The sequence below is a fragment of the Chamaea fasciata genome, unplaced genomic scaffold (assembly GCF_029207755.1).
Source record: "Chamaea fasciata isolate MVZ Bird 193981 ecotype frontalis unplaced genomic scaffold, bChaFas1.0.hap1 SCAF_3, whole genome shotgun sequence".
NCBI classification, from domain to species: Eukaryota; Metazoa; Chordata; class Aves; order Passeriformes; family Sylviidae; genus Chamaea; species Chamaea fasciata.
This window is the reverse complement of record NW_027094088.1, coordinates 63,280,026-63,304,098: the sequence shown is the minus strand read 5'-3', so window position 1 is coordinate 63,304,098 and position 24,073 is coordinate 63,280,026. Positions and strand designations below refer to the sequence as shown.

General features: G+C 41.3%; 1 protein-coding gene across 4 annotated transcripts; it reads left to right on the top strand.

Moving 5' to 3' along the window:
- The first annotated feature begins 7,940 nt into the window (after positions 1-7,940).
- HSF2 (heat shock transcription factor 2) lies at positions 7,941-23,118 on the top strand. 4 transcript variants are annotated; one of them, XM_066179320.1, is made up of 14 exons: positions 7,941-8,189; positions 11,546-11,654; positions 11,861-11,988; positions 13,360-13,484; positions 15,436-15,511; positions 16,634-16,695; positions 16,810-16,894; positions 17,730-17,899; positions 19,197-19,309; positions 19,400-19,475; positions 20,057-20,162; positions 21,092-21,151; positions 21,753-21,819; positions 22,195-23,118. In XM_066179320.1, exons 1-14 carry the CDS (start codon positions 8,010-8,012, stop codon positions 22,482-22,484), a joined length of 1,647 nt encoding a protein of 548 aa, XP_066035417.1. In that variant the 5' UTR covers positions 7,941-8,009; the 3' UTR covers positions 22,485-23,118. The 4 variants fall into 4 exon arrangements, with proteins under 4 accessions (XP_066035417.1, XP_066035415.1, XP_066035416.1 ...); XM_066179318.1 differs by having other exon boundaries at positions 19,197-19,475; XM_066179319.1 differs by lacking the exon at positions 21,092-21,151 and having other exon boundaries at positions 19,197-19,475.
- Positions 23,119-24,073: the final 955 nt, after the last annotated feature.

Genomic DNA, 24,073 nt, shown 5'->3' with positions numbered 1-24,073 from the left:
AGAAGTAGCCTAATACAGCATTTACAGTACAACCTAACTTACAATTACAGTTGTGCCCTAACTCAAGCTTGTAATACAACCTAAGGTACAGACAGCTCTGTGCACTGTTAGGCCCCCCTCAGGGTCAACAACAGCACCTTCCTGGCTGGGTGCCTGGGGCCTCCAGGGCTGGCAGGGAAGGGAGTAATTATCCTGGCGCCCAGCAACCTTGAGGTAGGTTGGGAGGGGAAGAAGAAATCTCTTTGGTTTGTCTACTTGGTTCACTGGACCTTCAGGGCCTGATAATGAGGGAAAGTGAACAAACACATTACCTACTTGGTTACAGAGAGTGGCTGCTTAGCTTATAGAATAGTACTGGTTATGCCAACCACATAACATAGGGTCAGGAGAAGAGGGTACTGGTCTCATACACACGATGGTTTTGGTAGCACTGCCCTATGGATGTTAAGTAGAAATATCCCTCCTCACAGTGAGAATAAGAAAATACTTCATAGAAAGTCATTCTGTACAAACAGTGGTTAGAGCCTGTAGGTTGCATTTGTGGCCTTTGCTGCCTTGTAGCCTTCTAAAGGGGAGCTCTGCACTTAATTTCCACCTGGCAACTGCATATACAACAGAGTTTTTACCTTTTTCAACTAGCCATAGTTATAAACTGCTCTGGTCATAGACTTTTTTCCCCTGTTTCAAAGAAACTCCACAGATCTAACAACATATTTTTTATTGGTATTTCTTTTCAAATTTCATTTCAAATTTCATGTCTACAGGCGTAACAAAACAATACTTTCCTGAGATGGTTTGTTGATGGTTACTATGGCTGCATGTTTGAGTAGATCTGTGTTTGCTTTCAGGGCAGTGTTAAAATTATTACACAAACAATGCTTTCATTTTACTTCCACAATATCTCCTACAGGCTTCAACAGAAATGCATACAGAAAGTGAGATTTTGTTCTAGCATTTTCATTGTTACCTTTAAAATGCAGCTTTTACAGCAGTAATAATAAAATTTTCAACTTTTTGAATATTTTTTTTAGCTAGCTGGATTTTTGAGTAGTCTGCTGAATAGTTGTGAAAAGAAACTAGTCCATATAATAAAGTTACTAAGCTTGAGATCTGCTTTAGTCAGGATCTGTTTTCAAGTACTTTAAGTACTTGAAAATAGAATAATCTTGCTTTTATTGTGCTTCACCTCTCTTCATAAATCCTTTGCTGGGAGAAGAGAATCCCAAGGTATCCTCTAACTAGAATCCCAAGCGTGCCCTAACTCAAGCTTCTTAGCTCTTCACTTCCAGTGCTAGGACACGGTTTTGGCTGGGATGCTGCAACTGCTTTTGGATCTGAATTACTTGAACTGGATTATAGAACTGATACAGGTTGAAAGCTTACACTCCCCCAGGTGTCTAAAGCATTATTTTTTTGTGTGTGTTTTTTAATCCAATTTGCCTTGATCTAACAGTTATTGCAATAGTGTGGGAGTTAGCACAGCAGTAAGGGAGTGAAAACCATTGAATAACACTGCATTGTAAGGGGAGGCAGAGGGGGAAGAAAATGTTATTGAACTAGAGCCTTTCATGCCCTTAGGGTTCTTGCAGAGTTCTCTCTATGAAAGAGCAACACTTAGTTGAAGTTAAGGACAGCAATTTCTTAACAGGAGAAAAACCTTTGTTTCTTTCAGAGAAAAAGTATTATTATGTTAATGGATCTTCTTTAGTAATATAACTAATAAATAGTGGAATGTCCTTGTAGTCCCCTATGAGTGTTACTGCCTTGGTAAAAGAAGAATTTAAGATACAGCTTTTAGAGTACAGATTCATAATACTTGCCAGTAATGCCACACTTGTATCAGAAATAATGTGGCCAGTGAGACCAGGACAGTAACTACCCCTCTGTACTCGGGGCTGATAAGGACACCCCTTGAGTCCTGTGTCCAGTTTTGGGCCCCTCGCTACAAGAAAATACTGAGGTGCTGCAGCGTGTCCTGAGAAGGGCAATTGAGCTGGTGAATGCTCTGGACAACAAGTCTTATGAAAAGTAGCTGGGGTTGTTTAGCCTGGAGAAAAGGAGACTCAGGGGAGAGTCTCCTTCCTCATCATTCTCTACATCTGCCTGAAAGGAGGGTGTAGCCAGGTGGAGGTCAGTCTCTTTTCCCAATAAATAAGCAATGGGACAAGAGAAAATGGCCTCAAGTTGCATTAGGGGAGGTGTAGATTCGATATTAGGTAAAATTCCTTCACTGAAAAGGTGGTCAAGCATTGGAACAGGCTGACCAGGGAAGTGGTGGAGTCCCCACTCCTAAAGATACTTAAAAGACATGTGGATGTGCTGCTTAGGCACATGTTTTAGTGGTGCACTTGGCAGTGTCAGGTTGATGGCAGGACTTGAGATCTTTAAATTTAATCGTAAAGATGTTTTCCAACCTAAATGATTCCATTTTTTTTTTTTTCAGGTGCTTTGCTCATACAGCAAATTATGATTACAATCATAAATCCACGGTTTTCAGGTGCTCTGTTGACACTTGTACCCCAGCACGGGAGGACAGACCTTAATGATGAGGAGTGAAGTCAAACGAATATTAATTTATTTGTTATGTCCCTAAAAGATGTGTTGTTGGGCTATGACTGTAGCTCTTATCTAGACCAGGGGAGAGGAAGAAGTGACAGTGTTGAGACCATATTAAAATTCCAGGATAAGGCACCAAATATGTGCAAACCACAGACAGAATCTGCCAGAACTGTGAAGTCAAGATGCTCTGTCTGGGTTGAGTTTTTACATTTGCATAATACAGAAGACTACCAGTTGCAGGGAATTCTCAACTTAATGGTCAACTTGTGTGGGGAAGAATAAGCAGCCTAGCACAGAAGACAACATTTTGATGCACATTCGGTAAGGGTTTGATTACATTTGATCAACTTAACAAAGGTGATGACAGCTGCAATTGCAGTGACAGCATAGATAGCATTTCAGTCACCAGCTGTCCACTCAACTGTGGTATGTGGACTACAGCAGTACAGCAGTAGTTTTAACCCAACTGGGAAGGAAATAGCAGAATCCTGTGGACGCTACAGTAAATAATTGCTTTTTTCTGGTACCTCTAATAATACAGGAAAACTAGTGATTTGGGCCATGTCTCTGGAAATCAAGTAATTTTTTTTTCTTTTATAAAAACTTAGAGGAACCCGGACCAACAACAAGAACAGTCAATTAGGCACAGACATAGGATATTACTGTTCCACCTATTCAGATTCAGGTAAATTAGACTGAGATTAGCCAGTTTGGTTTGTTTTCAGTCTCAGTGTTTTATGGTTTAAACAGGCTGAAGAGAGTTTTTATATGGTGATTAGCATGGGGAGACATGATATGACAGACTTCACACCCACAGAGTAGGTGGTTTTTATCCATTCAAATTGCATCTCTGAATGGCCTTGAGAGCAGACTAATCAATCTAATTTACTCTTGAAAATAATGTTGATTTTAAAACTTAATCAGAACACTGTTGCTTTTCTTTGTCAAATACATGGTTAAGGTTACTCACTGGTATTTTGTGAAGAATTTCCACTGTGTTTTTGATAAGAATAAACCAATGCAAGGGACATTTGTCGTTGAAGAAAGTTTTGCCATGCTCTAAAATTGAGCTGACAGAATAGTTATTTTATGGAGGTCCTAAGGTTTGGAGTGTGAAGTTGCATGAAATGGAGGCCTTAGAATAAGTCAATCATGGATGTAGAATGTGGTTTATAAACGAGCTTCAGGGGAGATAAGTTTCTTTTCACACTTTACTCTGACTTATGAGCCCTTCATTACCATAATGTTCAGAACTTCTGTGTAACAAAATCCTCTTTGCAGCAGAGAAAATTATGCTAACAGGTTTTTGTATCTACTTTTCATTTTAGAGTAAAACAGTGTTAAGTTTGGATGACCAAATGAGCACAAATACTTCGGTTTTTTTCCTTACCATTGAACTTCCATAATTACCAACATAGTCACAGCAAGCTGCTCTAAAACTTCAATAAAGTTTTCTGTCAGGTGTACCACCCATGAAACCTCCTTCCCTCTTTTTTTTCCAAATCTACCACCTTCTCAAAAGCTTCAATGTAAAGATTAACTTTGTAAAATAACCTGAAAATCAGGTAATCTGGCCTGAACTCATTGTTAGCGGGGTTAAGAAGTGGGTTTCAACTCAGATATTATTTTGCCTCCTGGGGTTTTTTTACAGCTTCAAGCATTTTAAGCCTGGAATCTTTTAAGGACACTAAGTTTAATTGAATCCCATCTCAACTAAACAATGCTTGTTTACAAGATACCTTTTCCAAGTTTGTAACTTTTCCTCATATTACAAAAAAAAACAGTCTTTTAAGAAACACCGAGCATTTTCAAGGTGAATGGAAGATCTTGTCTAATTGGGAAAGTCTGTTTCAAGTATTCCTCACACATAAGCAAATAAGAAATGGATACCACTTCTGTGCTATTTGCAAAGCAAGCTGTCTTGGAGGGTTTGTAGACAATATGAATGTAGGTCTGAATTTTCCTTTCAAGAAAGGAAAGCCATTGATCATGAGTGGAAGTTGGTTTCAGTTATCATAGCTTAATTTTAAATATACTGTGGGGAACAGTTATCAAAATTTAATTTTGAAACTTGATGCCAGCCTTTGTTTTATCACTGTCTATTAAATATCCGGTGTGATGACTGTGCCATCTGTTCTTCCTGCAGGGCCTAAGAAGGAAAATTAATTACTTAGCCATCCAAAACACTGAGTGGTACTTGAACCAGATGCACAAGGATAGCATAACACTAACTGAATGGATATTATTTTGGAAGATTAATCTCTACAGAAGCTCTCTGAAATGTCACCTACCTTGCCTACTCTAGCTAGTTTCATCACAAATACAGACATCTCAGACCATCCTTGGTTCAAGGAGGATTAATTTAAAGCTAGGCCTCTCAGGGTCACTTTTGATTCGAGGAGACCCTAATATGTGCAGATCTGGGACTTCCAGGATCATTTTCAGTGATTTAAGTGGTGTAATCATTTTTCAAAGGTGGAAGGCTTGCACCAAATTTGGCTGTGAGGTGCTCTGCAGTGTTTGATCCAGGACAACGTACTTGTGGCTGGCTGCCTGTGCTTGTTCCGGGGATAACATTTGTGCAAGCTCAGCGTCTGATTTGTGTCTTGCTTTCATATGGATCAATACCGATGAATCAATAAAGATAACCTTCAAATGCTGGCCTTTCAGGCAGGACAAACAGTGGTTGCAAAAAGAGGAGGGCATTGCCTTGGAATCTGTCACCCCGCCTTTGTCTCTCCTGTCATTTTCAGTTTCTTGTTTTGCATCATGTTGTTTGTCTTAAGGAAAATTTGCAGACTGGTATCCCTTGGGGAGTTGACTCAGGCTTTACTCAGGGTCTGTTGTAACTGGAGTTCACAGAGACTGCACTTCAGACCTGTAAGAGCCAGACCAACAGCACAAGCAGGGCTGTTGACCCCTGCTGCATATTCCATTGTAGGGGAAGAAAATAGGAAGTCAGAGAAGATGGGTTAAGTTCATATCAGAAAAGTATTGTTACGTGAGGGCTGCTTTGTGACCCCTACTTGTAAATGCGCTGTGGAACAGAGTCCCCATCCCAAATTATTTTCTTAAAGCGCATCAGAACTAGACTATCAGTGGCCAGAGCTGCTGTAAGAGAGTATAGGGGTGCTGTGGGGCTGCCTGCTGCTTGAGCATGAGAGGAAGAGACCAGAGATGGATGTGATTTTTAGGCATATGGGATGTCAAAATAAACAGATAGTGATATGAACAGCTATCTAACTTTATTCTTTGGCCTCCTGCCCAGATTTGAGGTGCTGTTAACTATGTAGCCTCTCCATGAAAACTGTGGAAAAAAAAGCGCTGGAAATCAGATGTTTCCTGTTGGCAGTGCTCCCTTAGTCCCCGAGAACTAGGTCTTAGTTGGAACTCTGACATGTGGGGAAACTATGGGCCCAAGGGAGGGAGAATGAGGCTCAGGAGGAACAGAATCTGCTGGGGCTTGAGGGGTTAGTTCAGGGATATGGGAAGAAATCTGAATTCCCAACATTTCACAATACCTGAAGAGTTTTAAAGTGTTATGTTTTTCTGGAGAGGGGAGGGTGAGAACTGTATCGGGGAAGATTTAAACAGCTCGACCTGTCTCAGAGCTGATAATTACCAGATTTCTGAAAGCTAAGTGGAGGAAAATTTTACTGCAGTGTGGAAAAAGATTACAGCACTGCTTATGAAGATACTGGGAAGTCAAACAGCCCCAGAGTAAAGACTGGTGAGTTTTGCAATTGCTGGATTGTAAAATAATGTAACCAGAAGCTTTCTGAACAGGGACAAGCAATTACCTTGTGCTCACACCTTGTAAGACAATAAAATAAAAATCTAATGGAAGCCTTATTTGAGTCGTACATTGCTAACACTTTATGTTATTGTAAGGATTAAATAAATAACTTCCAGTTCTTAAGCCTTAAAGCTTCAGAAGAAATATTTTTTTCCTAAACTGGGGTTTAGAAAGAAAGGTTAAAAGACTTCCCTCAGCTTTAAGATATTGGAAATCAAGTTACATGGCAGTTTTTTTCACCATGGTGGTGTTCAGTCTACTAGAGAAATGAAAAAAAATTAAGTGCGTGGTTCCACTTCTCAGCCAAAGACATCAATATAGGGGCTGACCTCTTGAAATACTGTCCAACAAGTCTGCAAATCAGTTCCTATTTTCAAATGGAAGTTGTAAACAAGAAATACAAGATACAGAGCAATACTGTGTCCACATTAGGTCACAACCATATTCTTCACTCTGCTTATCTAGCATTTTTGTCTAGATAAATGGAATCCGGTGGGACCTTGCTGCACATGCATGTCAGGATGAAAAACTACTTGGAAAATTACTGTAAATTTGTGTTTAAATTCAAAAGGTATTCATGTAAGTTTTCTCATTCCAAATACTGGCCCTGAAAAGCTGAGCCATAAACTTAGCAACTGTGACTTCTCTCAGGAATGATCTAGTGAACATCAAAGGGTTTTTTATAGGCTGTGGTAGGCTGCTAATGATATGACGAAAGGGAAGCTGGGTGATATACAGCTTGAAACAGAAATATTGAACTTAATTTTCTTGCAGGCTACCCTGCTAAAGGTTCTGTTATATTCCCTGTGCCATTGTGCTTCATTTTCACTGCAAACTGAAGCAGATCAAACTCCTGAGATTGAGTTTTGAGAAATTTCAATGAAGATATTAGTAACACTACTAGTCGATTAAGGTTTGTTGTGAAAACACCAATATTAGTTGCACAGAACGACTTCTTAAAAACTATTTGCAGTTAATATGTCATTAAGTTTTGCAAAATACTTGGTACAGTAACAAAACAAAACAAAGAAATAGGCTTTCTTCCTTGAGATACCCAGTTTCTTTTCGCAGTTCTAGCAGCTGAGAGGTCTGAAGTCTAAACACAAGTTGCATTGCAGAGGGGTCTGCTTAGGGCCTGCCTGAGATGCTTTGGGGGGAAGTTGGCTTGGATATTCCCGTTGTGCATACGCCCTGTGTACTCATGTTTTTGAGATGATTAGCTGTTCTTTCTCCCCGACGGCTCGGAAACCCCAGGTTGGGCTAAGCCCTTAAAAGCCCCGGTGCGCGCCCTCGCTCCCCTTCCCTGCGAGCTGGAGCGCGAACTCCAACTCACGCTCCCGCCTCCCTCAGCCGAGCCCCCGCCCCTGGCCACGCGCCGCTGCCCCGCCGGGAACGTGCGGCCGCGCGACGCGGCCCCGCCCCCCGTGGCGAAGCGCGCCCCTATTGGCCCGGTCCCGCCCGTGCCGGCGCTGTTGTGACACGTGAGGGCGGCGCACGTGGGGACGTTATGTAAGGCGCAGGGGGAAGGGGCGGGGCCAGCACGCGCGCGTGCGGCGGGCCCGCTGCGCATGCGGGATGGGGGCGAGGGGCGGGGTGAGGCCGGTCTGGTTGTGCTCCCTCCCCAGACAGAGGCCCCGGAGACTCCCGAGCGACAATGAAGCAGGAGCAGCAGCAGCCGCCGCCGCCGCCACCACCACCACCATCCCCCCCAGCCCCGCAGCCTCCCCAGCAGCCGTCGCCTCCCTTCACCAGCCCGGGGGTCCCGGCCTTCCTCAGCAAGCTGTGGGCTCTGCTGGGCGAGACCCCCAGCAACCAGCTGATCACCTGGAGCCAGGTCGGCCGCCCCCACCCCCTGCCCGCCCGCCCGCCCGCCCGCGTGTGGCGGAGCCCCCGCCATCCATCACCCTGCTGTTCGCTCCGGCGGGTGCCGGGGCCTGCTGGGGGCCGCGGGCCTCGGCGTGCGCCTGGGGAGGGCGGAAAATCAGGGCCACATGGCTTGGGCCGGGCCGGGCTGGGCTGGGCTGAGCTGCTCGGGAGAGGCCGGCTGGCCTCGGCCCTCAGCCTCTCTCTTGTTTTAATCCTGGAGCAGGAGCTCCGGTGCCCGCCCTGGGGGCGCGTCCCCAGGCACCCCCGCGGAGGGGGGTTGTCTGTCTGGCGGCTCTGACTGAGCAGGCTCGGGCGTCCGTGGAGGGTGGGAAGGGGCCCAGGAGCCGGGGGGATTCTGCCTATCTCTTAAGGAGCCGGCGTGTGGGGAACGTGGAGTTCCGGGGGGATTTCCCACAGCGGGATGGGGGTGCGCCAGGAATGGGGCTCGCCCTCGGTGAGCCGGGGCTGCGGGAGAGCCCCGGAGGGTGGGGAGAGCATCGTGCTCAGGCCTTCTGTTGTTTCCTGTGTGCTGCCGCGGGGCAGGGTCCCGCAGGGCCACGTGTGGATGCTTGTGGGGTTCCCGGGCTCGGTGTCCACCTGCTGGGGTGGCGGAAAGGGAATGCACCGGGGGGAAGTCGAAGTGGGTACCAGTCTTCTTATAGTGCGATGAAGGGCTGACGAGTTGCTGCAGTGAGCATCACTGACAGTTGTGCTGAAAGCTAAGCACAATTTTTAGTAATAGCTACTTCATTTTTTTTCCTAAATGCTGTCTTCAATGAAATCTTATTTTCAAGTCATATCAATATCTTTTAAGTGGTATTGAGTGAAACTCAACTGAGAGTTCCTTATTTTGAATGCTTTAGAAATAATGAAATGTCTTAAATGTTTTACTGAAAATGCTTGACCATTTTTAGCCAAAACTTCCCAAAGAGGGAAGCAGGAGGCCTCAGTAGATTTCAGCAGATTTTCTTTCTTTTTTTTTTTTTTTTTCATTTTGTTTGTTTTTGTTTTGGAGTGGGATTTTTTGTGGTTTTTTAGGGTTGGTTTGGTGTTGGGGTGGGTTTTTTGGTTTTTTTTTTAGAAAATAGATACTAAATGCTGCATGAATATTGATATTGTCTACATTAAAAAATGCTGATTTTGCTGCCTTATGCTTTTAATGGAGAATTTCCAAATCCATAGCTCATGTTTATCTCAAGTAAACACACCAATACCTGTTAGGTATCCTTGTGTTATTTTCTTACTTAACAGTAAAAATAATTGTTTGAGATTCTGCAAGGCTTTTGATAGAGGGGAAGGTCCACCCATCACAGTCAATATTATTAGCAGCCAGCAGTTCTTGTTGGGGGGAAGTATTGGGATTACTTTTGATATGGATGAGGAGTACCAAATAAAGCACTTGGAAGACTGCTGTGTGCTGTAGTCATTGGCACTTGGAGTTGACAATCTTATTTAGCTGTGTCGTGACGCTTACAGGCCTTAAAGTCTGTACAGCTTTGCTGTAAGTGACTGTCAGGGCAACAACGGCTTATGGATGCATTTCCCAGATTTTCCTGTGCTTGGCCTGGACAATGTCAAAGTGATGATAAAGTGAGGCACCACAAAAAGTTATCTGTTGGTGTCACAGGTCACTGGAGTGTCACTTGATTCAACCTGATTGTCACTTCAGTTTGTGAGTTTCACACAGCATTGGCTAAAATAGTCTGTTCTTGCCATTTCTTTTGCTTCCTCTTTTTCTTCCACTGATTGACTCTCAGCAGGAGGTAGGTAGGCATTACTGGAAGTGTTCATCTCCCTACCTTCCTCTCAGTGTTATGCACCTAAGTCGTTCAGTGGAGAGCCATTTGTAACATCCTGTTTCTGATGCTCCCTGCTGATTTGCAGGAACAAGCTGTTGTGGTTTAACCCCCACTGGCAACTAAACACAACTCAGCCACTTGCTCGCTTCCCCACACCCTGGTCGAGAAAGTAAAACTCGTGGGTTGAGATAAAATTGAAATGAAGTATATGATAACAGTAATAAAACAGAAAGAAAACACATGAAGAACAAATGATGCCCAATACAATTGCTTCCCACCTGCAGGCTGGTACCCAGTCCATCCAAAACCAGCAGCTGGCCCTCCTGTTGGATAACTCAAGTCTCCTGGTTTATATATTGGGCGTGTTGTTCTCTGTTATGGAATGTCCCTTTGCCCAGTTTGGGTCAGCTGTCCTGGCCGTGCATCCTCCCAACTTGTTGTGCACCTGCTTGCTGGCAGCACTTGGGAAACTGAAAAAACCTTGACTTAGGGTAAGCACTGCTCAGCAACAACTGAAACATCAGCTTACTATCAGCATTATTTTCTCACTGAATCCAAAAACTCAGCACTCTACCAGCTACTAAGAAAAAAAATTATTTCTATCCTAGCTGGAACAAGGACACCCGCCTTTGGACAAGGACCTTCATATGGTCTTACAGTTGGTTCTTTAAGCTTCTTGAGATCATAGAACTGCTGGCATTTGAGGATAAGTGAAGAAAAGTGACTCATTAAACTAAAAAAGCCTCTTAAGAAGATGCAGGAAAAGTGTTGACATTTGTTGGAGATAAAACTTTTTATTAACTACAGAGTGAGAGTATTGTGGATGTGTAGACAGAACCTAAACCATTTTGAAGTAGGTAATTTGCATTCTGCCAACTCCTTGCCCTGTAGTTAAATGGAGTGCAGTCATTGAAGAACAAAGAGCAGATCCTTCTGTTTTAGTTAAAGCCTGTAGATTAAATAAAAGATCAGTCTTCCCTCACCACTGGCATTCCAGAAGGGGAATTTTGCTTTAGGTGGCTACCTTTTTGGTAACTCCAAAACCCAGTGGACACCATCACCTCTTTCACAGTTCTATCTGCCTTACAAGTCCTAGCAAACTGATCATGCTTTTATACTGAAAAGCAGATGGGACTGTCAGCTGATTGTTGGTATTTTTTCCCTTGCTCATGTTCTTTGTTAAGATTTCTTAACCAGGGCTTCAAAACTACAGTCAAAATCGATAGTATTGTCCTGTAGTGAAACTGTGATAATTGCTGGTAAACAATTACTTCGTATCTGATGAAACAGTGTGTAACAATAAAGATATTCCCCTTCAGATACAGATGAGGATGTAAATTGATAGCACTCAGTTGCTTTGCAACTGCAAGGTTTGTACACTTTTTGTTTTGGAAAATTGTAGGCAGGCAGATCAGTAATGTACTGCATGCAAAAGGAAACATTCCAATCTGCTGATTAATTCTAAAAGCCCAGTGTGTTTTCTGCTATGGTTTTTAAGTAGCTTAATGTGTCTCTCTCATTTTAGAATGGAAAGAGTTTCTTGGTGTTGAATGAACAGAGATTCGCAAAGGAGATCCTTCCCAAGTACTTCAAGCATAACAACATGGCAAGCTTTGTCAGACAGTTAAATATGTGTAAGTTCTTGGATTTTTGCATTCTAGCACAGTTCTAAATCCTGTACATAAGTTAAATTATAATTTCCTTTGAACAGTGGCCTTGTGTTCTCTGCAGCTAGGATACTGTCTTATCTTCAAAATTGGCAACAAGATAGTTGGGACAGCATACTTTGAATTTCTTAATGTGGGTTTTGAGGTTTTTCTTTGCCTTTGTTTTTTTAAAGATGGCTTCCGTAAAGTGGTCCATGTTGATTCTGGGATTGTCAAACTGGAGCGGGACGGTCCAGTAGAGTTCCGGCATGCGTATTTTAGGCAGGGCCGGGAGGACTTGCTGGAACACATTAAAAGGAAGGTCAGTGAAAATTCAGTGTGGGGGAAACCTGAACTGTTGAATATTGATATATGGCGAAGTTCATGTCAAGCTTAACTGCAGGACTGTGAGTGCAAGTAAGTTCGGAGTTTATGGAAGCAAACTGCCCTGCTTTCATTTATATCTTGAGCTTGTTTAAAGATATTTTGGGGGATTTAACAAGGGTTTTTTATCTACTTTGCTGTCATTATAGTAAAGTTTCACAGGTGGCAAAGAAGTGTGAGTTATGTAATGTGACAATTTGTAAATGACTATTAGACATGCAGAGCATGCTTTGACTTTACCATCAGCAATATAAGAAACTGCTCATTTATGTAACTTGTTTCAGAACAAAGCTACTGTAAACATTAGACTTTACACCCAAGAGGATAGGGAAAACCTATAAACACGTTTGTTATGCTTCTGAAGTCTGCTCTGCTGTTACTGAGTCAAGTGATTATGGATGGCAAATAGCAATATGGCAAATTAAACTGGATGTCATGGTTAACCCCAGTCAGTAGCTCAGCCCCACACAGCCACTCGCTCACTGCCCCCATGTCAGGATGTGGGAGTGAATTGGGAGAGTAAAAGTGAGAAGACTTCATGGGTTGAGATGGAGGCAGTTTAATAAATAAAGGAAAAGCTACAAACATAAGAAAAGCCAAACTAGGAATTCATTTGCCACTCCCCGTGGGCAGGCAGGTGTTCAGCCATCGCCAGGAAGGTAGGGCCCCATCACATGTAATGGAGACTTGGGAAGACAAATGTTATCATGCTGAACATCCTCCCCATTTCCTTCCTTTCCCCCCAGTTTTATATGCTAAGCATGACACCGTATGGTGTGGAATTCTCCTTTGGTCAGGTGGAGATAACTATCCCAGCTGTGTGTGTGCCCTCTCAGATTTTTGTGCAGCCCCAGCCAGCTGTCTGGTGGAGTGAGGTGAGAAGCAGAAAAGCCCTTGACTCCATGTGTAAGCACTGCTCAGCAGTAACAAACTTCTCTGTGTTGCCACCACTGCAGCACAACTGCACAAGTCCAAAACACAGCCCTATATTTGCTACTATGAAGAAAATTGCCCCATGCCAGCCAAAACCAGCAAACAGTGATGTACTTGTTATCACCAGGTTATTGTGACGCAGTTAGGGTGAAGTAGAGTACTTGGGAAAATGCCTGAAGAGTCTGAGTGTACACGAATGTTGGTAAAAACTAAAGCTAATGTGGTGACAGCAGTGTTTCTGGTTTTGGGGATTTTTGGATGCTTGGTTTATTATTAAATTAAGTGCATATTTTGTCAGCATGAGTAAGAAAATATACTTCATCACCGAAAGAGAATAATAGTCAAGCAGGAGTTTCTGGATTCTAATCTTTTAAAGGTTTCTTCTTCGAGACCTGAAGAGAACAAGATACGTCAGGAAGATCTCTCTAAAATAATATGCAGTGCTCAAAAAGTGCAAATTAAACAAACAACTATTGAATCTCAGTTGTCTCTTTTGAAGAGGTAAGTTGCTTCATCAGTATCCAGTCCTTAATGCTGAGTAATTGTGATGCTAGATCTGGACAAAGACTAATTCTAGGTGTGTCTTGATTTCTAGTTGCCTAATATAAATTACTGCTTTAGGAACATACATTTCAATAGAAAATTTGCTTTAAAATTGAATTTTCTGATAAAGTCATAGGCAACGTTGGTGTTTGCAGAACTGTCTAGTAGTAGGCAATTAACACCTTTAATGATTGTTCCATATAGATGCTGAGCATGAATATTTAAATCAGCTCTTCATATAAAGTATGCTGGTTTTTGTCTTCAGGTTGGAAATAGTCACTGTATTTGGTTTGAGGCAGAGTTTGGTTTGTGCAGTTTGCATATAATACTTTTTGTGGGACAATTAATGTCTTTGCTCATTGTTTTTTATTTTCCTATTGTTTTTGTCCTCATTCCCCCGCTGTTTGAAATTGTGGAAGAGTTAATACCTTTGAAAATGTGTTTAGAAATCTAATTTGGAAATTCATTAGTTACCTCCTTGACAGAGAAGCAGAGTTGAAAATCCAAATGTAAATAGAGTTTTTTTAGAATTTCATTACTACCTGCTTAGAAGTTGATTTATCCTCAACAGTGAGAGAGATGTGTGTCACAAATTACTTAATCCTTTAGAATATGTAGATACAGACAATATACATGAGCATAAGGTCATGCACATTAAGTCACATCGCCTGAATAGAAACTCTGTTAGAGTTTCTATTTCTTCTAGTAGAAGGTCTTATGACAGTGTACCTCTGTGGCAGAAGTCACTAATTAGTTCAGGTTTTAAGAAGTAAATTCTGTCATTTCTAGACTTCAGTTGTAGTGACTTGAGTGGTAGAGTCTTCAGAGGCAAACTTCTTTTGCTTAGGCACAGTCTTTGTTAGAATCTGGCCAGTCTAGAGTAAAAATTGTATTTGCCCTCTTGAAATCCTGGACAAATTTGTGTTGAAAGGAACCTCAAGAGCCATCAGGTCCAAACCTCTTCCCAGACAGGGCTGGCTTTGACTGAGATGACAGCCAGTTGCTAATGAGATGACAGTTTGTAGAGCTGAGAACATAGTGGTTGGTCTTGGACATCCATATGGTCATCCCAACAGTTTAAAGTTACTGAGGTAGAAACTGGAGCTAAATCAGAAGACCTGGTCCTGCAAAGCACTTTGATAAAGCTAGTGAAAAAGTTGAGAAAGTTCAGAATCCCTGACTTCTGCTGTTATGGGAATGTACTCTTAAATTGTATGTTGGACATGGGAGCAGTTTGAGAAGCAAGTACTATCCTGCATCACACTGCATATGAGCTGCTGTTTTTGAAAACTTTAAGGTTTTCTAAAAACACAAACACCAGTGGAGCTGGGTTGTTTGTGCTGAAAATTAAACTACAAAAGAGAAGAGAATGATACGTTGTCTGCCCATAATTGTTGAAGCTTTTGGTACTCATTATCTATCTCTTACTATGGCATACACTGTTGGAAACAGCAAGGCTCATGGTTACAATAGGGCAGTTTTTACACTATCCCACTGACTGGAGTCCTGTCAGTACTGGAAGAACCAAGATTACTAAAATGACAGTGTATCATGAAAGCTGCTACCTTTGACATGCTCCTGTTATTTTGTCACCTAACAGGCCTGTTTACTGGAGCTAATAGAGGTAACTGTTAAATGCTGATAGTTAATTTTTAAATGCTGAATGTATGTGTAATGATTATTGCCAAATTTGGGAATTTTTTTTTCCTTTAAAGCAGATGAAAATTCTCTGCAGAATTTGTTGTGTTTGGGTCTCTGTTTCATAGTGATTTTCCAAGGCTGCTTGCTGCCTGTGGGACACTCCCACAATCTAGGAACACATTTCAAAGAGTTTTAATGAAGCCAACTGATCTTTAACAAAAATCAACAACTAGTTTTAGGTGACTTTTAAATCATCATTTTTAAACAGAGAGAATGAATCCCTTTGGAGGGAAGTGTCAGAACTGAGAGCAAAACACTTGCAACAGCAGCAAGTTATTCGAAAGGTAAGCCTTCATTCAGGTGTCATGTGTGCTTGAGTGAGTGCTTCTGAAGTAGGAATGCTTTGCCACGTTACCTTGCTTTGCCCTCACTCAGCTTTTTATAATGTCAAATCTCTATTAGAAAAAACAGCAGGGTGGTATATGATGAACAAACCCTAGTGATACAAACATTCAGGGAATTTTATTGCATAAGCGGAAAATAAGGCCAAAGTCTTGTAAACATTTTCAAAGAATGAGGCTCAAGAACATCCTACATCAGTCATTAAAGTTGCCCTTAATTTGGTCCATCTATTTTTTATTACTTTGGGAATCAGATGTCTAATTCTCTATGTCAACCGATCTCGGGAGAAACTTCCTTGGAAGTCCACTGCTACTCCACTTAACTGACTCACTGACTGTATATTCCTAGTTACCAGAGGACTAGATAATTGAGTGGAACCTACTGATATGTTAACTTAGATTATTTGATTCTGTGATCTACTAAAACTGATATAAATGCATTAAGTTTATAGATCTGTTTTTTAACATACCAGAAGGGGCATCACTGCAAGTAGCCTTGTAGCATAGACTTAGTGGGGTTTTTTTGTCCCAGTTTCGTCAAGCCAGATATGTACATTAAAGCCTTAGGTTTAAAATGTAAGAGAAGGAAGGCTAATGTTTTAAAAGGAAAGGCAGCTGATGAATATTGTTAATTGTACATGTAATTTTTTTCTGAATCTGTCAAAAATACCTTTCACCAGAACCAGTATTTACAGATACAGATTATCTGTATGGTCCACATCCCTATACGCCTTTTGTCATTGCTAATTAGAATCCTTTTAATCGTTTGAGTTGCTGCATGTCTGTCTGTGTGTTGTATGATGTTGTGTAAAAGCTGGCTCTTATCACCTGCTATGTGAAAAGTCTTTCTCTAACAATTGAATAACTATTTAGATACTATCAGCACTGGTTTTTACCTTGATTTTTAGGTTTTCTGAACAGCTCTGTATAAAAGTTACTATACAAAGGAAGTGTTTTGCTGTTTATAGATTTTATTATTGGCATCTTTTGCTATAAGATGCCTTGGTACTCAAGAGAAACAATTACAAAGTAGAGCAACCAACAATAGTATTCTCTCCCTTACAGATTGTACAATTCATTGTTACCTTGGTGCAGAATAACCAACTAGTGAGCCTGAAACGCAAGAGGTAAATATGGTTTCAAAAGCTTTCTGTCGCCTTGGTAAACTGACAGGCCTTGTTGACTAATTACCAAAGAGGTGGGTTTGAGATGGCCTTCTTCCTTTACTCTGTCTGATGTAGGCCTCTACTTCTGAACACTAATGGACCTACAAAGTCGAATGTATTTCCGAAAATTGTGAAAGAACCAGCTGACAGTAGCCACCATGTAAGTTTTCTGTTATGGGTACTCTCTGTTATGATGGAGTGCAGGTGGGCAGATGGATTGAATTCATTGTCGTGTGGAGACTGTAACACAGCTGTGTACTGAGGGCTGTCAGCTTGTAGAAGTGATAGGCTGTGTTGTTTCCTTTCAGAAGCTAGATGTGTTGATAATCACCATTCACTTTCCAACATAAGCACATATAAACCAGTTACCTGTGTATTAAATACAGCTTGACATGATCCTGCTGAAAGTAGTTTGCTTTTAAGAACGGTGCTGTTAGAAATAGCATGTGTAATGCTGCATTGTTACCTCTGGGAATTTGGCCCCCCTGGCCCTATACAGGGACAAGGGTCCAGTGTGTATAGGCAGCATCCAACCCAGCAAAATCATGTCATGTTCCTGTTACATTTGAGTGAGTCACACCACTGAAAATTGTTTTCTGCTGTCCAAATAATGATTGGCGAGGAAATCGTTAAAACAAGTGCTGTAGTATGTAGTATAGAATCAGTAGCTTTATAACAAAGTACTGTTTAAACAGCAATCACTGTTTTAATATTTTTAGTTCTATTATCTGACAGTGCTAGTATAATTTTATTTCTATGCCTGTCGCATTTGCCAAATTCTTTATCCTGTAGCTGTTATTCTCCAGCTTGTTTATTTACTTGCAGAACTTTTTCTATTAAACATAGATCTGTACAAACAGCTTGTAATCTCTTAAGGTGTAGGAAAGCTCTTAGACTGCATTAGATGTGAAGCATTGTAAGATACAATGATAACTGTCAAAATGCTGAACCTTACCATCCCTCTGTACCCTGACTCTTGTAAAAATAATTCTCAGGTACCTCTCAACAGAAATGAGGGCTTAAAACAAAGGGAACAGATTTCAGATGACATTGTTATTTATGATGTCACCGAGGATGTGGGTGAGGAAGAACATCCCATGGCTGATGAAGAAAATCTTCCTGTTACACCAGAAACAAGTGAAGATACCACTTCAGATTCTTCCAAGTAAGAAGTCTCCGGAAGTGTGTGTTGAGAAATGGCTTTCAGTGTTGTATAATATGCGCTAATTCAGATGCCTTAGATAATTTTTTTCAGTGAAGTGGTTAGAATTATTGAGCCCTCCTGCACATACAGAAACTTTATCTGTGAATTCACACTAACTTTCGATTTATTGACCTCTGAATTTGTTCCAAATAGTTAATTGGTTCTTGGAGTTTTAATACCAGGAAACTCGTGAAAGCAATCTGTGTTACTGCATATATACTTCGTAGTATATATACTTTAACATTTGTAGTTAAATGTACTAAAGCCAGAGTAAGAGAAGTCTTCTTGCTTTTTGGTTATGTGTACAGGCAGGAACAACTTTCTTTGTTTTTGCTGGTTTTTTTGGAGAACAGTTTACGTGTGGTGTTTGTCAGGTTTTGGTGTGGTCTTTGCATTAAGCCAATTAATTTCAAGGTTCTGGGTTTTTTACAGTCCCAGTTGTTTTTTGTGATTATGTTCCTTCCTGTCTGTACTCCAATACTACGGAGGTTGTTCATATTTCAGCTACAAGCAAGTTGAAACTTGGTCCAAGGATTTAGATGCAACTCTGTTATTGACTTACATTGGATTGGTAGGACCTGTATTATGCCTCAAGGAAAAAACCTCAATATTTGTACCTTATAGTGAATTGGCACCTTTGTTCTTGCTCAGCTGATGCCTGAATGCATTCTCTGGTAGAAGAGCTTCATGAGAAAAAGGTAGTGATAGAGAGGCAACCTAACAAACAGCTTCTTAAGGGTTAAGAACCAGATTAGGGATGAAAGCAAATAAGTTGAGGTTTGCTCTTGGTTTTCAGGTTTCATTCCTGGTACGCATAATAAGGTTAACTACAAACCTGTAGACTGGGAAGCTTTGTTATGGGTGCTCAGGAGTTAAAGTTGTTCAACAGGAAATAGACAAAACATATATTGTCTGTCTGGTTTGATGACCTTGTGATTTGGTTCACTTTGTACATACTTCATATTTATATGCAAGCGTCTAGTTGTTCAAGTGTAGGTGTTCCTGTAGCCCATTAGCAGTTGGTTATTGTGGTCTGGCACAACAGTGTCTGCTAACTGAGCTGCATTAATTGCATTGATCATTCCAGGACCATATCAATGGAAAGCAGATATTTTGAGTATCTTTGTTTAGTATTAAAAAGCAGTAGATAAGTTTATTTCCTGATAGTAGCCTGACTAAAGTGAGAGGTAACTAAACCTGTGGGATAATACCAGTTTAAATGTGTATGAAATGCTGTAATTTATTTCTCACATTACAGCTGTAGCTGTAGCTACCATTCTCCCGATATTGTAATTGTGGAAGATGATAATGAAGATGAATATGCCCCTGTAATTCAAGGGGATAAAAGCACTGAATCAGTTGCTGTCCCAGGTAATGATCCAGTCAGCTCTGTCAGTGACAGTACAAGCCCACTCATATCAAGTGCTGTACAGCTGAATAACCAGTCAACTTCAACTGCAGAAGACCCAGTCTCTGTGATGGATTCCATACTCAATGAAAATGGAGTAATTTCACAGAATATAAATCTTCTTGGAAAGTGAGTAGTCTGGTCTTTTGTTCTTTCAGATATTAGAACTGATTATTTGACTGAAGTAAAAAGAACGGAATGGCAGTATCCTCTGAGAACTTTAAACTTACAGGCCACTTACTCCAGCCAGTTTCTGAAGATCCTTCTAAGTATTTTAAGATGTTACCTAAGATGCGACCTCTGATTTTCATTGTTAAGTGAGTGAGTTGAGATGTTTAATCTGGCAGTGTAATGTTGTGAAGATTGTTTAAACTGTCAGGATTGATTTTTGTCACTCCAGCAGGTGGATTAGACCCATTAGGGCTGTGTGGATGAAAGAATTGCATCTCTGCTGATGCCATGTAATAGTGTTATGTTGATGTAATTCCTGTGCTACCTATTCCAGAGCACCTGTCTGCTGACTTGGGTTCTCCTCTAAAGAGGCTAAAAGTCTTCATTTTTTTCCAGAGGTCATTTCTTGTGAAAGACTTAGTTCATTCTACTTCTGGTGAAGAATTTTAGATGCATGTAGTAACTCTGTGTAAAGCTTACTTAAGGATTTCTCTTACTTTATTGAGGGATACAGCAATAAAATACTGTTTGCCTTCTAGAGTTGAACTTCTGGATTATCTGGACAGTATCGACTGCAGTTTAGAGGACTTCCAGGCTATGTTGTCAGGACGACAATTCAGCATAGATCCAGATCTCCTGGTTGATGTAATTTTGACTTAATTATAAGTATTTTCATAATAGGATATAGAAAACATTTGTGTGCGTTGTTGCTGTTTAATAAGGATTTAAAAATGATCTTGTTTTCTTCCCTTTACAAAGCGAAGTTACAAATATTTGAGTTTGTGGAGCAGTGGTATAAATCTTAATGCTACACCACTGCTCAAGTGAATGCTTAAGTTTCTTATTGAACAATGCCTTTCTTACTGAAATAATGCTTAATTTGTTGTGATGTGAACTTAGATGTCAAGTCGATTAATACTCTTGCTTTGAAATAACCCAGCACATCATCTGTGGTCTTCTCAATGAACTGGGGTTAAAAAGAACCTTGCTCCCTGTAGCAGGGCCATGTTGCTGGCTGGTGTCAGGGTGTTGTCTGCCGTGACTCACATGTCCACTCTCTGAGGTGCTGCTCCCTGTCCATTTGTTACTCAACCCTAACCTGGGCCAGTGCCTGAGGTTACTGGCTCCTGGTGACATGTGGCTGTCGGACCTGCTGGGGTGCCTGTTGGCCCCTCTCCTACTTTACTGAGATCCCTCTTAAAAGCAGCTCTGCTTTTCATTTACTGATGACTCCTTCCGGTTTGGTGTCACTTGCAAATTGAGTTCATCCATATTGTAGACAGAATTACCCAGGCAGCAATGTCAGAAGAAATTGGTGTTTTAAGACTGTGGCAAACTGTGTTAGATGCCATACAGTTTTTTCTTTTGTGATCAGGGTTCCTGGAATTCCAAACCATTGTGCTCCAAAGCTAGATTTTCTTTGTAAAAGCAGTAATTACCTGTAAATAGACTCCAGTCCTCACAGAGGGTGGAATAAGTACAGGGGTTATTCTTACACATGCAGAAGCAATGGTCTTGTATTCTTAATAGCAACACTGAGATACCTAAAACTTCATGTCTTTTGTCTTACTCAGCTTTTTACAAGTTCTGTGCAGATGAATCCCACAGATCATGATCATGTCACTAATACCAAAGTAAGTCTTAAATCCATTGCTCAACATTCGCAATAGTGAGAGATGCAAAATTCACTCATCTTTTGCTGTTTTCTTTACTGGAATCATGGCACTTTGTGCTCTGGCTTTTAAGACTTGCATGAGAATAGGAAGACTGCAGCTAAATTCATCCTGTTGGGCTTTAAACAGTAAAAGGAAAAGCACCCCAAATAATTAGTAATGTCCTTTAAAACTTGTATTACCTCTACATTGCACCAGTCTCTTGACTTTTGTATCCCCTGAGATTTTTTTACTTGCAAACATGGTATGCACTTCTATCAGAATGGTTTTGTCTGTATTGTCTAGTGGGAAAAGAAACACAGTAGTAAGCAGTGGAGCAAAGATGTAGCACTTTGAAATTGTCTTGTTCATTTAAAGCATTAGTTTTGGTTCTTGCTTTGTAGCCCGTGTTTCCATTTCATGTTTTCTCAGCCAAGGTGTGTTAGTGTGGATAATAGTGATCATGCCACTGCGTCTTATCACAAAAAAAAAAAAAAATCTTTTGTAGTAGTGGGTCAGCTGTTTTCAGTGGCATTGGAACAGGCTTTAAACATGTATTTTAAGAGTTTGCTTTTGTTCCTAGGCAGAGACAAAGGGAAAAGAAACTAACAAGAATAATGCTGGTCCAGCAGCTTCACAGGAAATGCAAGGTACTAAGCCCAGATCAGGGCTAGTTGTAATGATCTATTGAAATGCTTCAACAGTTGAACATTACTCTAAAAGCCAGCTCATTTATTTGCTCCTTATCTGGTGTTTATGTTATGCTGATAACCAAAACACAATACTTAGGATATTTGCTTTTTAGATTTTTTGTCTCTGTACTAGATGCAGAGAAACTGATTTTTTGTATGTGAATCTGCACAAATAATGTTATGCATGAACATAACAATTCTTTTAAAGCATAAACACCTATCTTTTTAAATTAATTCTTCTTTAAATAAAGTACTGTGCGTTGGATTTTGTTTTTTCCTTCTGCATGTAGAACGACACACAAATTGATATTCTGGGCATTTTTTTCCCCATAGATAAGCAGCTGATACACTATACTGCGTTTCCACTCCTTGCATTCCTCGATGGGAACCCAGTCTCTGCCGTTGAAGGTGGGAGCTTCACAGCTGAAACTCCTTCCACTGTTGAAAAATCCCTGGAAGGGGAGGAGCTCCTGGAGAGCAGCCTGGATCCCCAGCCCACCCAGAGCAAACTGGTGCGTTTGGAGCCGCTGACGGAGGCAGAGGCGAGCGAAGCCACGCTGTTCTACCTGTGCGAACTTGCCCCAGCACCCATGGACACAGACATGTCCTTCCTGGATAACTGATGTGAGGGAGGCTCTGTATATAGTCATGAAGATGAACTATTTATTTAGAATATTGTTTGGTATGAGTTTTTTGTAAATCACCGTTTTATGTAACCAGATATGTGTAATCTGAAGTACCTTTCCTATCTTATACAAGCAGTTGTTTAGCTATGGAGTTAGACAGGCCAGCTGGCACTGCTGGGCCAGGCTGCTGCTGCACTGATGTGAACACTTGGTGTTGCACACATTGCTCATGCTGCAGGTAACCAACACTTGTCAATAGTGAGCTTTGGTTTATGGTTTCCTATACTTTGTCTTACCTATGATGACATAAACTAGTAGTGTATGGTTAGGGAACACTGACTTTCTGTATTTTGGGGTTTTTATTTTTTACATTTTGTTTAACACACATGAGGCTTTTTTGGGGTGGGGGGACCAGGACCTGATGTAGGCTTTTTTTTTCCCTGCTTCAACTGGGAACAAAGTGCCTGTACCTTGCTAAATCTTGGTTCTGCCTTACTTTCACTTCAGTGGAAGTGCTCACACATAGCACAAACTGGGGAAAAGTTCTTGACGGCTGCCAGGCCCCATGACTGCATGAGTACTTTTAACTTGGACCATCTATGCTGACAAAATAAATGTTACTTAAGTGTGATACGTGTCAAGAGTTTGTCGTTTACTCTGTGTGCCAGGTGGTTATAGATTCAACAGCCTCTTGTTTTCCTATCATAGTAGCTGTGCAAGGTTTGCTGTGCACGTCTCCTGGAAAATAGTTCCATTATCTCCAGCCTGAAGGGTTTATTGATAAGCCTCCAAAACAAGTTCTAATGCAGCAAACTGTTTTCCAGTAGTAGCACACAACAGGGTGTTCTGATTTCTTAGAGAGCTGTGGCAGAGCTCTATCGCTTTCCTTCCAGTGGAGGAGCCCTACCCCTCCTCCAAGGTGTGTGTCCACTGATGCCCTCATGGAAGCCACAGGTGCTGCAGTGAGTTTGTGTACCTGTGCTCGAGGGCAGCCTGTTCCTGCCCCACCGGGTGAAGGGGCAGCTGATTCACTTTAAACCAGATCGTCTCACCTTTAGCTCCTGATTATAATATAAACTGTAAACCAAACTGACAATCAAGTCTGAGAACCTCCAGAGCACAAAGGCTCAGCAAAGAGAGGAACTGGGTTTCAGTAACTTCATACATGCAACACAAAAATTACATTCCCCAACTCTGGCAATGGATCCAAAATTTTTTTCCAAGGGAGTAATCTGGGTACTTGTACAAGGAGCTGAATTCTTAGAGCAGTCTGAATCTTCTGAATTCAGCTCCTTGTTTTGTTACAGGACTCAGGAACCGCTGTAGAAGAAGTGGTATTTGTAAGAAATAAGAGACCAAGTTCCTGAATTCAGTTAAGTGTTGTTACTGTGAAGTGCCTTTACCTTACCTGTTGTAAGGCTTTCTCTGTTAAATACCGTTTATCTCAGACCTATTGTCATTGTAATTGCAAATGCCTTTCCTAAATGTTTTCTCTGGTACTTATCTGGGACCCCTTTCTTTGAAACTGTATCCTTCCCGCTCCCCTGCTGCTCTCGCATGGCAACCGATGACAACATCCGGCATGC